The sequence below is a fragment of the Etheostoma cragini genome, chromosome 2, assembly GCF_013103735.1.
Source record: "Etheostoma cragini isolate CJK2018 chromosome 2, CSU_Ecrag_1.0, whole genome shotgun sequence".
NCBI classification, from domain to species: domain Eukaryota; kingdom Metazoa; phylum Chordata; class Actinopteri; order Perciformes; family Percidae; genus Etheostoma; species Etheostoma cragini.
In genome coordinates this window covers 3185102-3202432 of record NC_048408.1, presented here as the reverse complement: position 1 = coordinate 3202432, position 17331 = coordinate 3185102, and the positions used below count along the sequence as shown (strand labels likewise).

The window sequence follows — 17331 nt, the reverse complement described above, 5'->3', positions numbered from 1 at the left end:
ATATATATATATATATAAATATATATATTTGTTTATATATATGTACATATTTAGTTTATTAGTAAAACATTCAATGTTTTATATTTGTAACAGTTATCACAGTAGTCAGTAGTACAGTAGTATCATCCTATCCCTTTTTTGCAATGAAAATTACTATTAAAAATGTTTTAAATAATGTTAGAAATTGACTATTAGATTAATTTATAATATGATCCACAATCCTAATTGGTATTTTCTGTTAAATCTGCCCACATATGAATAATTACATATTGTAAAGCCATTTTGTTTTCCCTCGGATGCTGAACAAGATAAGCAGATATAATATAGGGAATGAATGGAAAGAAGATGTACTTTTGCACCGAGACGTTTTTTTGTGTCTCATAAGTCCTGGCAGGGAGAGATTGATACAGCCCAACCCGTTGGGTCGGCTCTAGGAGAATAGTGAGACATGATATGCCTGAGCAGCAGCTGCAGCAACAGCAGCGGAGACAAGCAGACTCTTGTCTGACAGCTTGAATAGACCACTCAAGTTAGTTGATGGCAGTCATTAAGGTTAACTGCTAGTAAAGCTGATCCAGGATGAATAGGATTGGCTGTTCTACAAAGTCCAATATTGTAAACACATACTACTCTGTTTTAATCATCTGATCAGAACAAGCTGGCAGAGATCCTCTATGACTCAACGCGGGTCAGTTTCACGTATGATGAGACGGCTGGTGTGCTTAAGACGGTCAACCTGCAGAGTGAAGGCTTCATCTGCTCAATCAGGTATCGCCAGATCGGCCCTCTGGTTGACCGGCAGATATTTCGCTTCAGTGAGGACGGGATGGTGAATGCACGCTTTGACTACACCTACGACAACAGCTTCAGAGTCACCAGCATGCAGGCTGTCATCAACGAGACACCGCTGCCAATCGATCTCTATCAGTTTGATGATATATCTGGGAAGGTGGAGCAGTTTGGGAAATTTGGAGTCATCTATTATGATATCAATCAGGTAAGACAGGATTGGCTGCATTGATGTATATTGTCCTTAAATGATAGTTAAGTAAGAAAACGTACCTTCTAAATCTTGATAAGTCAGAGGAGATGTTTGATTTAATCAGGCAATTAAAGGGACACACAGTGACACACTCAGTCTGAATGTTAAAGTGAATAAATTATCTGTTGTTAGGTGTGTGTACTTTGGCATCACCCACAGCCCTCCAGCTTCTGATTGGCTTGTAGCTAGTGACATAGTTATGTCCCAGTAAAAAAATCTTTATCGTGTGACTTTACTGTTTCACCCTTCCCAGTCCTTCCAAACTAAGATTTTCCACAGCTGCACCTGGCATCAAGGGTTAGTCAGCGTGGTAGGAGATAAGGGTAGAACATCTTATCAGAGCAATTCTACATTACTGATTATGTGACAGAATGATATATTTTACAACAGATTAAAAATACATCCCATGTTGGACGTTCATGTCTCCAGCTGTTAGTCAGTGGAGGAAGAAAAGTGTTGGTTTCTGAACTTGTCTTGCCTTGTCTTAGATCATCTCTACAGCCGTGATGACCTACACCAAACACTTCGACCAGCATGGCCGCATCAAGGAGATCCAGTACGAGATCTTCAGGTCTCTGATGTACTGGATCACCATTCAGTACGACAACATGGGCCGAGTCACCAAGCGGGAGATCAAGATTGGACCATTCGCCAACACGACTAAATATGGTTACGAATATGACGTTGATGGGCAGCTGCAGACTGTCTCCCTCAATGAGAAGATGATGTGGAGGTAGGATCTTAACATTAAACTGAAAAAAGCCCCATTATTTGAGAAGGCCAATTGTTAATAGTATACCTTTCTGACCTGACAGGTATAATTATGACCTGAATGGGAACCTGCATTTGCTGAACCCTGGCAACAGTGGTCGGTTAACCCCTCTACGCTATGATCTGAGGGACAGAATCACTCGTCTGGGAGATGTTCAGTACAGGCTGGATGAAGACGGATTCCTGAGACAGAGGGGAGCTGAGATATTTGAATACAACTCCAAAGGTAAGAATTATTATTTTGGTGAACCAACGTAGCAGTGTAAAGGCCCAGTCACACTAGAAAGTGACACAGCAAAGATCATCCGTGTGTCCTAATAAATTAGACATAGTGACTACCTGGTGAACTACTAGCGGCTGGGAACATGCTAACACTAGTCAGTTACAATAATGGTAGTCTCGCATTGCCAGACCTATCACCACAGCGCTGTGGAGGAAGATCTGGCAACACCACAGCTAAATTCTGGGATAGGAAAAAAAAAAGTGCTGTGTTATTTGTATCTTCAAATACAAACAACACGGCTTCAAATACTAGGGGCGGCTATGGCTCAGTGGTAGAGCGGTTGCCTGCCAATCAGAAGGTTGGTGGTTCTATCCCTTGGCCCTGCAGTCCCATGTCGAAGTGTCCTTGGGCAAGACATTGAACCCCGAGTTGCCTCCAGTGCTGCGCATTGGAGTGTGAATGTGTGTGAGTGTTTATCTGATGAGCAGGTGGCACCTTGTATGGCAGCCTCGGCCACAATGTATGAATGTGTGTGAATGGTGAATGTATCCTGGATGATGTAAAAGCGCTTTGAGTAGTCGTTAAGACTAGAAAAGCGCTATATAAATACAGCACATTTACATTTAACACAGATACACAGTATCTTTGAAACAATCACAAACGCCAATGTAGCTGTGGTGTAGCCAGACCTTCCTCCACAGCGCTGTGGTGATAAGTCTGGCAATGGTGGCTCTGCAGAATAGTCTCAAGAAGGAACTTGTGTGGATTTTCTTGGTCTGTGATTTCATTGATTCAATATCAATTCATTCACTTTTTCCGCTTTGACTGCTGGTTTGACAATGCCTTAAACTGACATTTTAGAAAAATTTAACAATGCCACTGAAGTGTATATATACTATTGAGCACCACCAAAATCTGCAATTTTTAAATACCACACAGGGTAGCTTTCAAAAGCAACATCTAACTGAGTTGCCATGCTTCACATCCCTGTTCTTCTATTTTATCATCTGTAATTCAGGTCTTTTAGTTCGTGTCTACAGTAAAGCGGCCAGCTGGACCATCCAGTACCGTTACGATGGTTTGGGTCGGCGTGTTGCATCTAGAAACAGTCTGGGCCAACACTTGCAGTTCTTCTATGCTGACCTGAACTACCCCACCAGGATCACCCACGTCTATAATCACTCCAGTTCCGAGATCACGTCCTTTTACTACGATCTCCAGGTAGCTAAAAGTCTTTCTAAATATATTGATATCGTTACCAACATACTTTCAAATTGGTCAATGTGGTCCACTTTGACAAGACAAGAATGTAAAATGTTGTTATTTCTTTTCTTCATATTCTCCAGTATCCTGCCAGAGTCAGGCAAAACATTGCATTTGGAGAAGTCTAGCTTTCTCTGGACACAGTTCCCACTCACTGCTATTTATGAGTCACTTTTGGTTTTCCCTCTCATCCTTTGATTTATGATAGTCTGTGTGGAGCAGGCTTCACTCCAGTGACGATAGGGAAAACATGGTGAATGCGCAGCATCTCAATTAGAGAGGAGGTGCTGGTTTTCTATGTGGCACCACTACTTTATCACAAAAAAATAATCCCTTTAAAAGCTTCACAGGTTAGGGGACATGTAACACAATGAAAGCCAGAGATTAACTTGTTTTATTGCAGTGAATATAGTTAGTGAATCAGCAGCAGCAACACCCACAATCATTAATAATAATAGTGACGTCGTCATTATTTATAGCCTTCCTGTTATCGTTTGGAGTTAGAAGACAGCAAACATAAAACTCATCATTATCATTATTATTATGTTCATATTGTGTATAATTGTATTGTTTATTGTTGCACAGGGCCATGTGTTTGCTATGGAGATTAGCAGTGGAGAGGAGTTTTATATTGCATGTGATAACACTGGGACCCCACTGGCTGTCTTCAGCAACAATGGACTATTGCTTAAACAGGTAAGTGTGTGTGTGTGAGACTGTGTTTTCCTTGCAAAGAAGAAAGTGCTTGAGTGTATTTTGTGTATCTGTTCAAATCCTCATGACTCTCTGTTCCTGTGTGTACTGTAGGTACAGTACACGGCATATGGCGAGGTTTACTTTGATTCCAACCCAGACTTTGTGCTGGTAATTGGTTTCCATGGAGGCCTGTATGATCCTCTGACACGACTGCTGCATTTTGGAGACAGAGACTACGACATCCCCGCTGGAAGGTATCATGTAGAGTCCAAGCATTTGAGAGGTTATTTTCTAAAAAAGGATGCTATTTCAGTTTTTTATTGTCACATCTGACTAGAGTGTTTTCTGTTACGAAGGTGGACCACTCCTGACATCAGTACATGGACACATGTTGGTAAAGACCCCCATCCCTTCAACCTCTACATGTTCCGAGGTAACAACCCCATCAGCAAGATTCATCAGGTCAAAGAATATGTCACAGGTAACAAGAAAACATTTACAATATAAAAGCATAGTGTACATGTGCCTTGAAACCACTCTTCAACATCTCATATTTTTCTCTTTTCCACATCCATCTCTTTCTCTGTAGATATCAACATCTGGTTGGTCACATTTGGCTTTCATCTCCACAACGCGATCCCAGGATTCCCCATTCCCAAGTTTGACCTGACGCAGCCGTCACTGGAGATGAAAAAGAGCCAGCTGTGGGATGACCTGCCTGTATGTATCCTAAGTATCGTTAGGCAGAACTGTTAAACGGGCGATTCTAGGATCAGATTATTATAATTCTGACAAAAAGTACTTTAATGCTGAGCCACAGGGCCAGTGTGCAAAAGGTGAGATAGTATTACAAATGAAACCTAATGACCTTGACTAATGGCTGACAAGCACTTTTATCTGAAAGTGGCTCCGAATTTTTCCTGAATGATCTAGGTAGATCGAGTTACAAAGGGCTACAATCGCCCCTGCGGATGAAAGAATTACAGATGTAGATTACTTAAGAGCAACAGCAAGATTCAAAAGACACATTCAGAAAAGTAAGATGAAAACTACAAACTGTAAAACTGAGCAGGAAACAAAGCAGTTGACAACATGTGAAAATGAAAAGGTGAGGAAATCAAGAAACAACCTGTTTTTACAAAGAAAAAAAATCAAGAAATGGAGGGGAAAGAGGAAGCAGGAGGAAGAAATGGAGTGAGAATAATGAGGAGAGAAGACAATAAAGAGTCATCCAGCGAAACCAACCAGTCACCCGTTTCTTGGCTTAAAGCTCCATTCTCTGCTCCTTCCTTATTTCTTACACTCACTCAGTTATAGTTGCTATCTTTACACTTGTTTGGTGAACAGGTTATCAGGAACAGACACTTGGGCAGAAGAGTGAGAGACTGACAGAATGAAATTTAGAGAAATAAAGACACCAACATTAACAGTGATTAATAAAGACAGACAAAAATGGGGATGGCCCCATTCAGAAGGGAGTTATGAGAAAAGCAGAGAAAATGAGAGAGACTTGAACTGACTGACGTTGGTAATTGAAGTGAAAATGTACTGGGCTGTTATGTGTAGTTTGGGTACGGTAATTGCCTTCATCACCAGGACATTCAGAAGCTACATGTATGTTGATCGGCCAAGGTCACACATGTACACACACACAGGAGAAGACACTGTATAGCGAGAGTACATAATAATATACAGTCCTTTGTCATGATTGCATATTATCACTGTTCCTCTGTGAATCAGCCCTTGTCCTAACTTCCAGTACTAGGCCACAGAACTTAAATTTGTAATTAATTAATTAATTAATCTCTATCTTTATTATCTATAATTATTAATTAACAAATCTAAAAATGTAATTGTAAATGTAAATGTATTTTATTTATATAGCACTTTACAACAACCGATAAGTGAACCAAAGTGCTTCCCAACAAATAAAACCACAGATTTAAAACAACAATACACCACTAACAAAAATTACAATAATGAATGAGAAAAGTAAGAAAAAATTAAAAATTAAAAAAATAAATACAGATGCTGCTGGTGTGTCTTCAGTCTTAAAGTGCTCATATTCTCCTCATTTTCAGGTTCATAATTGTATTTAGAGGTTGTACCAGAATAGGTTTACAAGATTTATTTTTCTAAAAACACCATATTTGTTGTACTGCACACTGCTGCAGCTCATCTTTTCACCCTGTGTGTTGAGCTCTCTGTTTTAGCTACAGGGGAGGTATCTGACTTCTCTTCCATCTTTGTTGGGAGTAGCACATGCTCAGTAGCTAGGTAAGGACTACTAGCCAGTCCGAAGCAGAGTATGACGGCGTGCCACGCCAGCAGCTTGGCAAGAATTATAACACGTGTTACAAAGTGACGTCACGTTTATCTCAGAAGTAAAGACTGGACTACAAGAGAGCTGTTTGGAGCAGTTTGTGAACAGAGTTTTCTGTTAGAGATGGTCCCTATAGGTAGGGGGGACTTTAGGCTTTTTCACTTTGTAAACCTATAACGTGCACAAAAAAGATATAAAACACATAAAGGCAAAAAGCCAAAAGCATAATATAAGCACTTTAATGCCAAAAACCTGTGTGAGATATGAGCTTGAGGACAGATGAAGTAAAAGCAGTGTTTGCATAATGTATTTATTCTATGTTAAAAATGTCTTAAACGGCAAGCCCCACAGACATGACTTTCTTTTTCTCTCATCAGTCCATCTCAGGTGTCCAGCAGGAGGTGACTCGTCAGTCTCGGGCCTTCCTGTCCTTTGAGCGCATGCCAGAAATCCAGCTCAGCCGGCGACATTCAGACCACACCAAACCCTGGCTGTGGTTTGCCACCGTCAAGTCTCTGATTGGCAAGGGAGTGATGCTCGCTGTGATCCAAGGCCGCGTGGTGACCAACGCTCTCAATATTGCCAATGAGGACTGCATCAAAGTGGCCGCAGTCCTAAACAACGCCTTTTACCTCGAAGACCTACATTATACAGTGGAGGGACGAGACACGCACTACTTCATCAAGACCAGCCTGCCTGAGAACGACCTCAGCGCGCTGCGGCTCACCTCTGGCAGAAAATCCCTGGAAAACGGTGTGAATGTCACAGTGTCCCAGTCTACAACGGTGATGAACGGGCGAACTCGGCGCTTTGCTGATGTGGAGCTGCAGTACGGCGCTCTGGCACTTCACGTGCGTTACGGGACGACGCTGGATGAGGAGAAAGCGCGAATCCTGGAGCATGCAAGGCAAAGGGCGCTGGCGAGCGCATGGGCCCGCGAACAGCAGCGGGTGAGAGACGGGGAGGAAGGAGTTCGGCTGTGGACGGAGGGAGAGAAAAGGCAGCTACTGAGCAGCGGGAAGGTTTTGGGTTTCGATGGCTACTACGTCTTGTCCATAGAGCAGTATCCCGAGCTAGCCGACAGCGCTAACAACATGCAGTTCCTAAGGCAGAGTGAGATAGGGAGGAGGTAACACGGAATCAACAACACCTAATTTCTATAATGTGACTGTCAAAGACTAACAAAAAGTTCAGTTTAACACAAAATGGATGTCACAGACTGTCTTGAGACTCAAACGTAGCCACTGAAGAGACCCCGTTTTTGCAAATTTAGTTTTAACTCTGAGGATGGTGAAGTAGGATTTGCAGTGGACAGTCATTTAAACTCAAATGACCCAAAACATTATGAAACTACAGTTGTGATATGAGCCTGCAAGAAGGTTCCGTCGTTTGACCAATGCCTTCTCTCTCTCTTTCTTTTTCTATCTAAATTTTCTTTCTTTTGCCCTGTCGTCTGCCTTTAAACAGCCTGCACGCATGCCCCTCCCCCTCTCTCTGGTAGACGGGGCTAACCTGAGTGCTATAATCGTGTGCTATCTAGCTGTGAAACAGTGGGATGTAAAGACTTGTTGAAGTAGCCAACTGAGCATTTCAGCAGCCATCACAACTAGACGAGCTCCCTAGCATTTAGACAGTTGTAAACTGTCAGAGCAGTCAATATAAGAAATGTCTGTGGATCCCTCACAGATGATGCCGGTATCATATCTGTGTGGGTCCGGGTGTGACCCGTCGCTCCGGGTTATAGGCCTCGATGAGCCATGTCTATAGACTCTATTGTTTCCATGGCTGAAGGAACTGGAACTCTTGTGGACTCTCTCTAAGAGAGACAGCCACAAAAAAGGACTACAATTTGTATGAATGAGGGGAATAAAAAAAGACTAATTTTCTGTTTGAATTTTTGTTTTGTTTTTATATATAAACTTGCATTTGCTTCAGACAAAAAGGGGATATAAAAAAATGAACAAAAAAAAACGTTTACATACTATTTACCTATACCACTATTACTACTATTACTACGCCACCACCGCCACCACCACCAGAATGAACTAAACAAAACTTTGAGTTGTGTTTTTTGTTTCCTTCTTCTCTATTATATGTTTGGTCAGTTCTGAAACACTCCTTCTCATCCCCTGTCCTTTTACAAGGTCTATAAAAATTGTACAGTTTCAGACTACAATCAACAGCGGTCTGTGAGGAAACAAGGCGGCCATGGAGCCACGTCTGTTTCTGATTCTTTATGGACCGAGTGGGCTCACCGGTCCTGTAAAACACTGGTCCCCTGTCAGCCCTGGAGTCCTTCACTTCTGCAAAATGTGACTCTGCCTCATAATGCATAGACCTTGTGCTTTTATCGGTCAAAGGTAGTAGTATTGCTTGCAATAGAAACATGTTGTCATGGCTTTGGGGGGGGCAGGGTTGCTGTGAGTAGTAACTAATCGTTGCTTCTCGCCTTGTTTTTTGCTTGTTTCTCCTTAAAGGGACAGTGCATCGCCATCAGTGACTTTAATGGGTAACAGTAATAGATCAAAAATCGATGTGGATGTTTTTCTCATTGATTGTGGGTCTCTGTACTCTTATAGAGGAGTGTTCTTTGTGTGTATGTGTGTTTACAAGGTTGGAAAGGTATCTTTAATCATTTAAAAGGAAAGAACAGGAACTTCACAGAGTGTTAACATCATATGCTACCAATCTTTTTTCAGAGTTGACAATGTTTTATGGGTTGATCTTTTTTATTTTGAAGGTCGAGAAATTCCACTATCCGTACATCAATATTAGTCTCAGAGAAAGTAATTTATGTACAGTGTTTCTACGGTAAAAAAATAAAAAATACCTTGAAAATATTGTTTTCTCACTGTGTTGTACATCTGTGTTTATTTTTCTATCCACAGCCTGTGTCGTTTGAATAGCAAATGCACCTGCGCTCATGGTCTTACAGGGAGGTGTGTTCATGTGCATTCTGGGCATTATGCTATCTCGCAGCAGCGGGAAGTGATTGTGCCATTGACCAACAAAAGCCTGGTCTAAAGTTATTTAACAGTGCATAAGTAAAATGCACCAAGGTGTCAATAGCGCACGCACACTATGCAAAAGATTACAAATGAGAATATGACGGTGCAAATCCACCATCATAATAGCAATGTGCCAACGTACAAACTCATGGTTTTTAAAGGGAATGGGACATGACTGATTGGTTGATTGCATGTTATGCCCAAAACACACCTATGATTAATGAAGACACAAAGTACAACCCTTTTGAACCTTGAACAACGCAACCGGCCCACAGACCCTTTTTTTAGCCTTCAAACCAGCAAAAGTGGATCTGGACACTGCTACACGCATCTGTGCCAGGCGCTTCACGCTGTGCACTTTGATTGTTAAAATAGGGTCTAAAGTTAGGTTAAGTTCAGATACTTAACAGTAATCAACACACAAACTAAATTCAATGGGCTATATTTTCATAACATGCAATGAGCATAGCTAACAGTATCTAAGAAGATACTGGATAAAAACTGTCAGAATGAAATTTGTGAAATCCATGAACTATTAAACTTTTTTTATTACAAACAATAACAGAAGATGGGAATCATTTCAAAAAAACGTTTTAGATATCCATGATTGTTTGATTGCTAACGTTAGCTTAAAACACCATTCCACTGACAGCCTTTGTTGTGTTTGATGCTAACTTGTCTATCTAGCACCACGTTAAGTAGGTCAATTTTTGCTGTCCTGACATTACAGAAGTCTCTTGTTAGCATCATTTAGGCTACTTGCCGCAAAGTGACGCATGCGCAACTCACATCTTCACTCGTTGCAAAGTGACGGCTGGCCCGCTCACTATGGCGCATGCACGACTCAAATCTGCACTCGACTTACACTGGGGAGTGACAGCCTCAATTGGGAATTTCAATTCTTCTTTAATACAGCATGATGTGTCTTTTCACTTTATCAAAGTTTATTGGGACATCTTATTTGCCTAAACAGAACTTGTTCAGGTTTCTTCCACCCAAGCTAGCTAGTTGCCTATTTTCAACCAGCTCTGTGGACTGCCATACATGTTGACTAACGGCACCAATGCCTGTTTACCTGCCAGTACAAACTCACGTCAGCGTTTAGCTTAGCATTTAGCTTAGAGCAGCGCCATTGAAACCCAACACAATACTGGCTTAGTGTTGTATCTTCCCCCCTTTTTTATATATTATTTTTTGGGAGTTTTGGCCTTTAATGGAACCCTACAGTTAGAGACAGGAAGGTGGGATTACAAAGGGCCACAGGTTGGGCTTGAACACCAAGCCACTGCAGTAAGGACTGAGCCTTGGTACATGGGGCGCACACTCTACTAGGAGAGCTACCAGGGCACCCCATTCTCCATGCCTTTGTCCAAATATGGCCCAGGGCAACCAAAATCTAGCACCATGTATGCATACGAGCTTGCCACCTGTCTCCAACGGACTAAGTGCTCTTCATCTATGATCACCTGGAGGAAGAAGCAAGGGAGGAAATTGAATATCGGTCTCCAGGGGACAGGGGAGATCCAAACACTGTCTATATTAAAAGAACTTCATGGTTGTACAAAATCATGTGTCTCTGCAAGAAGACTTCTTTTCAAGAAAACAACAAAACTGAAACATTGCAAGAGTTCTCCCATGTTATAATGTGTTTGATAGCAGTGAGGCGTTGTTGACAGATCCATTTTGAGGGCATGTGTCTGAATGTTCGCTTTGCAGAGAGCTCCAGCAGTTTGTCCGGGGTCACCCTACCGCCACCTTGATGTCCGCACTGAGGGCATTAGATGGGAACAAGAAGGAATAGCTGGGGGGGAGAAACTGTTTTGTTCCCAATGCGTTTGGCTGCAAGGCAATCAGCTCATCCACCAGGGGCCAGGTAACCCATCCTTTAGTTCTGAGTTAGTTGAACTAAAGGAAATCCTCAGGAATCAGCAAGAGCACCCTACCCACCTTACTAAGAGCCTTACAGCCCTTTCAGTGGGCCCTAGAATTCCCTCAGGGCATGAGAGTAGTGATTTGTAGGAGGTGTCAAAACCAGGTCACTTTGCTATGTAGAGAAGATTATGCTTCCATACATACAACACAGCCAGCTCCGGTAGCCACACAAACCTCCCCAAAACCAGGGAAACTTACAGTCCCCTAAACTATTGAGCCAAAGTTCAGGCAAAGGCTCCTCTGGCTCAGATTCGGCTGCTACTCACAAGAGTTTGGGGGTTACTGCAGAAATATAGTGGGGTAATTTCAGCCTATGAGGGAGATTTAGGTTGCACTAACCTCAATTCTCATGATATTCCATTACTAGATAAGGTGCTAGTGCGCCAGCGATATGGATACAAGCTGGCAAAGGCACACATTTGCCAACTTCTGGATGCACAGGTCATCAGAGAAATTAGCAGCCCCTTTGCCTCTCTCATTGTGCTTTGTGAAAAAGAAAGATGCCGGCCTTCGGTTGTGTGTGGACTGCCGACTTTTGAACAGTAAGGCTGGCAAGGATGATTTTCCCTCGCCCCTTACTGAAGAACCGCTTGATGCTTTATCAGGGGCTCACTGGTAAACTGCCGTTAGCATCCTTAGCAACGGAGTCAAGTGCTGACCGGGCTGGATGCTAGCTGGCTGGGGGCTGACTGTGGATGTGTCCCCCGGCCAGGGCTGTAATGATAGTGGATGGTTGCTAGCTGGCTGGGGGCTGACTGTGGATGGGTTCCCGGGGCTATTGTCTCTCATCCCAACTGAAGCCTCGCAGCGCGGGGAGACTGAAGCAGAAGACAGGGGTGAGCTAGCTAGCTAAATTACCATTAGATTAGTTGTCATTATTTGAAACATAATTTGAAGGTACAATAGAATCTTTGGTGTTGGATCGATCAACATTGAAATCAATCAATATTAACTAATTTGTGCTGGATGCTTCGCGCCGACACATTACATCTACCGCCGGTTACTGAGTTGCGCAACTCTGAAGCTCCTGCCTGCTGCTGCGTGGCGCAAAGGATCATCCAGCACTTCTTCATCATCATCTACCACATCCTCCCTCCCAAACTCCTCACTACCTTCCACCTCAATGTCACTGCCCTCGCTGTCAAAATCCTCCTCTGAAATTCAAAAATTCATAAACAATCGCACATGTATGTCTGGTTTAGTGAAATGATTTTCAGCAAACTACAGTACATTTTGGTGGTCATATGGCTTTAAATAGCCAACAAGACCCGCCTTATGTGTATCTGAACCAGTGACAGTGCGTTCTCTGCTGCAGGCGTCATGAAAAGACTGACAAATACAAAATGCTGAGCCACGCAGAAGCCGGCAGGAGAATCAGAGTTGTAACCAGCGGAAGATGTAATGTGTCGGAACGAAGCATCAGGCACAAATGGGTTAATAAATAAGGTATCTCTTGTATTACTGTGTTGCAAACTGGGATGTAATCAATGATAAAACAATGACGCTGGCAGACCTAATGTTGTATTACGACCCCATCCCCTACCCCCGCCGCAAAAAAAAGAATTGAGGTTTGTGCCAAAATCGTGAATCGAATTGAACCCAAGTTTAGTGTATTGTTAATTAAGTTTGTTTACTTTGAATATATTTCTGTTATTTCGCTTGAGTGTATGTTCTGAGATTGTTTAATTTCTAACTGGGTTGTTTTTTTGTTTTTTGATTCTTTGTTTCAGTTGTCTTTCTTTTGTCCCCTTGCTATTTTGGGTCGCCTGAGTGTCTTCAGGTGGGTGGCTGGGCACCGTGCTGGAACCTCGCTGCTGTTGCATGCGAGTAGGCCTTGGGAATCTTTTAGTGAGTGGTTTATTGTAACGTTTGTAGTGTTGCCCTCCGAGACCAGGGAGAAGGGGTATTCTTTCATTAGAGTTGTAGTATTGTTATAGTTGTCTTCTTTTTGATCATTGTTGTTAATAAAAACATTTGTGGTGTTTTACCTACTGTCTCTGGCTCATCAGTTTTGACCCTGTACCCTTATTAGAATTAGGTTTTCATAACCTGGGGTGCAAGTCCCCAGGTGGCGTGTTCGGTTTAGGTTAGTTCCCCTTTTTAGTATTCTTAATTAAATATTCCACTCCTCGCCAAACAGGCATGGTTAAATGCTTAAAGTTGATTTCAGTCACAGGGAATACAGACACAAAGCTGCTCCAAAGCTACACTTACTACATTTGCATTTTCAATGTTTCTGACTCAACTTTTACAATATCTGGTTGAAGCAGAAGTAATTTAAGAAACGGAGTTGAGCACAACTGTTGAGAAAGTAAGAACTTTTCAACTCTGCTCTTTCTTTTCAATTTCTCAAAACTCTCCTCTCCTCTCGTTCTTGCCTGAACTTTGTTAAAGCACACTTACTCAGGATGAGAGAGCCTCTCTCACAGCAGTAGCCTTATCTCAGCTACAGTACATCACACTGACTAGCCATTTAGGTTATGTCAACAAGGATTCTCTTTCACTCAGGCTCTGATTCACATTAGATCATTTATCCAGAACTTTGCTCCCTATCCTCTCTCCCTCTCCTCTCTCCGTCTAGTTCATAGATTCCCTGACTGCATTTAGGACAGCAGTAGCCTAGGGGAGATTACGAGGCTTGCAACAGAATGGTTGTTGGTTTTACTTCCTGAAACACCATGAACAAAAGAAAGTGGTACAGACTATTACCAGCAAAACATACATAATGTAAGCATAATATAAAGAGTACCATTCTACTGTATTGTCCCAATGTATAGAGTGCAAAGGGTGCTGGAATAAATACGGGATTTGGATGGTACAGCGGAAGGTGAATATGACATTACAGTATATAGACTACAGTGTATATCATTTATGCTTAGATTTATATTTGACAGATGTGTTTAAAAAATGTGATGTCACATTGTGATAAAATGTTGGTTTCTGGTTATTTGGGCATAACGTTTTTTTCAGCACCTGCCACAGGGCAGGCATTGCAACAGGTTGTGTCCAAGGTGTGATTAGCATGGCTTACCAGATGTACAGTTGTCTCCGCCTTGCAGGGGCATGTCTTGCTGCATTTGGGGCTTAGTGCCGCTAAAGAAGATTGTTATAATACCAGACGGTCTGGTCCAGACCTATACCAGAATGTTAACTCGTGCACCCAGACCATACTCCAGTGCTGAAACAGGGCTTGGGAGATAGTTCTGCCAAAGACTAGGGTGTGATGGATCTGTAGTTATGCTTCCTGCCTGTTTCCTGATTCTGGGGATGCATAAGTCTTTAGTCTGAATCAACAGAAGGACAGGACATTTCCAGGATAATCTGGCGCAATGTTTCACCTTCTCCTCTCTGTGTGTTGCCGTTCCCAATCTCTGTTTGCTACTGGAAACAACAACAAACTTCGAGCTAGCAAGCTACACGCTGAAAATGGCAAGTATTGAAGACAACTTGGATTGTGCAACAAAGCAGACTTTGGTTGTTTTGGGGAATGATTGTGAAGATTCACAAAGAATGTATTTATGCCACTGTAACGTTTTGTACAAGTTGTACACACGGCGATACACTGGTAGGGGCAAATTGTGTTTAACCATGTATCCAGCTAATTTAAAATTTTAGATAGCTAATTTTAATTTATTGTAGGGAGAGGTAACTTATGTGGCGTGGTTTTTTGCAGTGTGTAAATGTTCAATTTTGCCCATTTTCTTCTCACGCTTTCTGCCTTCATAATCACAGAGCATGTAACACATTATTTGAATTTAACTACTTTACTGGCACAAGTCCCAAAGCGTGGAAGTCGGACAAATAATTTCCTAAACAACTACCGCCATAATTTAAAACAGTTTTGTCTGTCCTCAAACCCTCAAGTAAGCAACCACAAAAGGTACCCCACAAGGTTCAATCTTAGACCAGTCCTATACTGTAAATAAACATATGTATTGTATATTTACATGTATATATGTAAATGTACTGTAAATTACATAATCTTTTTTGCAAACCTGCAAAAACCACCTTCATGCAGATGACACCATTTTCATATTTGTTGGGGTGACTATAACGTCTACTGAAAACCTCCAGCTTTCTTCCAATGCTTTGCCAGATGCACTAATAGACTTCAAACTTGTATTAAATGGCAATTTTATTTTATTTATAGTGTCAAATCACAACACGAGTTATCTCAGGACACTTTACAGATGCATTTGGTGCAAAAGGGTTGAGGAGAAACTTCCTATTTACTGAAGCCTCAGTCCCTGACTCTTGGTGGGCTGCTACCTGCCACAGGTTGGAAGACAGAGACACTGATACAGATATACAGATAATGAAATATATAAGTCATAATAATTATAGCAGTAATAATAGTAATAGCAGGGCAGGGCGTAACAGCAAGTTGAGCAGGACCACGGCAGCAGCTGCAAATAATTATCCAAGTGGAGCAGATCTGTGAGGTAGGAAGGAGCCTGGTTATGGAGGGTTTTGTGGGTGAGGAGGAGGACTTTAAACTGGATGCTTACGGGAAACAGAGTCAGTGGAGGTTCTGAATGACGGGAGTGATGTAATCACAGGAATGGGTGTGTGTGAGGAGATGAGCAGCAGAGTTTTGGATGTATTGGAATTGTATTTGGCAGATGAACCATAGAGGATGCTGTTGCCGTAGTTAATTCTGAAAGTGATGAAGGCGAGAAGTGTCATCAGCAATGTTTTTGAGGTGAAAGAAGGCAGTACTGGTTATTTTGTTGCTGTTGAAGATGGAGAGACAGGGTGGAGTTGTTGACAGTGAGACCTTATGAGTGTTCTTAGTAAGAGATTTCGGGCCAATGATGGGCAAGTCAGATTTATCATCTCCAAGGATAAGGACAGAGGGTCATAGATTTTAGCATAGATTTCCTTGCTGTGAACAGTGGCAGTGCCACCTCCCCTTCCCTCGGTGTGTGATTTGTCTGTGTGGGTGAATCCTGTTGGTGTGATCTAGTTGAGTTTGAAGTAGGTCAGGTTTTTGCCAGGTTAAGGTGATGAAGAGGAAGTCCAGTTTGTTGTCAGTGATGAATTGATTCAGGATGAGAGTTTTATTACTTAGCGATCAAGTGATGACATGGTCGGATGACGTTTTGGGATTACAGTGGTGTGAAAAAGTGTTTGCCCCCTTCCTCATTTCCTGTTCCTTTGCATGTTTGTCACACTTAAGTGTTTCGGAACATCAAACCAATTTAAACAATAGTCAAGGACAACACAAGTAAACACAAAATGCAATTTGTAAATGAAGGTGTTTATTATTAAAGGGGAAAAAAAATCCAAACCATCATGGCCCTGTGTGAAAAAGTGATTGCCCCCTAAACCTAAAAACTGGTTGGGCCACCCTTAGCAGCAACAACTGCAACCAAGCGTTTGCTTTTGTACAAAAAAGGAATTTTGGCCCACTCATCTTTGCAGAATTGTCCTAATTCAGTTACATTAGAGGGTTTTTGAGCATGAACAGCCTTTTGAAGGTCATACCACAACATCTCAATAGGATTCAGGTCAGGACTTTGGCTAGGCCACTCCAAAGTCTTCATTTTGTTTTTCTTCAGCCATTCGGTGGTGGACTTGCTGGTGTGTTTAGGATCATTGTCCTGCTGCAGAACCCAAGTTTGTTTCAGCTTGAGTACACAAACAGATGTTCGGACATTCCCCTTCAGGATCTCTTGGTAGAAAGCAGAATTCATAGTTCCTTTTATCACGGCAAGTCTTCCGGGTCCTGAAGCAGCAAAACAGCCCCAGACCATCACACTACCACCACCATATTTTACTGTTGGTATAATGTTCTTTTTATGAAATGCAGTGTTCCTTCTACGCCAGATATACTTGGACACACACGTTCCAAAGAGTTCCACTTTTGTCTCATCGGTCCACAGAATGTTGTCCCAAAAGTCTTGGGGATCATCAAGATGTGTTGTGGAGAAATTCAGACGAGCTTTGATGTTCTTTTTGCTCAGCAGTGGTTTTCTCCTTGGAACTCTGCCATCAGGCCATTTTTGCCCAGTCTTTTCCTGATGGTGGAGGCATGAACGCTGACTTTAACTGAGGCAAGTGAGGCCTGCAG

At 42.2% G+C, this 17331-nt stretch overlaps 1 protein-coding gene across 3 annotated transcripts in view; it reads left to right on the top strand.

Annotated features, from left to right (window-relative positions):
• The window catches only part of LOC117952226 (teneurin-3-like), a 242888-nt gene extending 233729 nt beyond the window's left edge, over positions 1 to 9159 (top strand). For all 3 annotated transcript variants that reach the window (XM_034884389.1, XM_034884382.1, XM_034884373.1), the window contains 9 exons: positions 653 to 997; positions 1531 to 1775; positions 1858 to 2039; positions 3055 to 3257; positions 3885 to 3995; positions 4107 to 4249; positions 4352 to 4476; positions 4585 to 4715; positions 6696 to 9159. In XM_034884389.1, coding sequence (XP_034740280.1) covers positions 653 to 997; positions 1531 to 1775; positions 1858 to 2039; positions 3055 to 3257; positions 3885 to 3995; positions 4107 to 4249; positions 4352 to 4476; positions 4585 to 4715; positions 6696 to 7451 — 2241 coding nt within the window. In that variant the 3' untranslated portion in view covers positions 7452 to 9159. The remainder of the gene's footprint in view (positions 1 to 652; positions 998 to 1530; positions 1776 to 1857; positions 2040 to 3054; positions 3258 to 3884; positions 3996 to 4106; positions 4250 to 4351; positions 4477 to 4584; positions 4716 to 6695) is intronic.
• The last annotated feature ends 8172 nt before the right edge of the window (positions 9160 to 17331 follow it).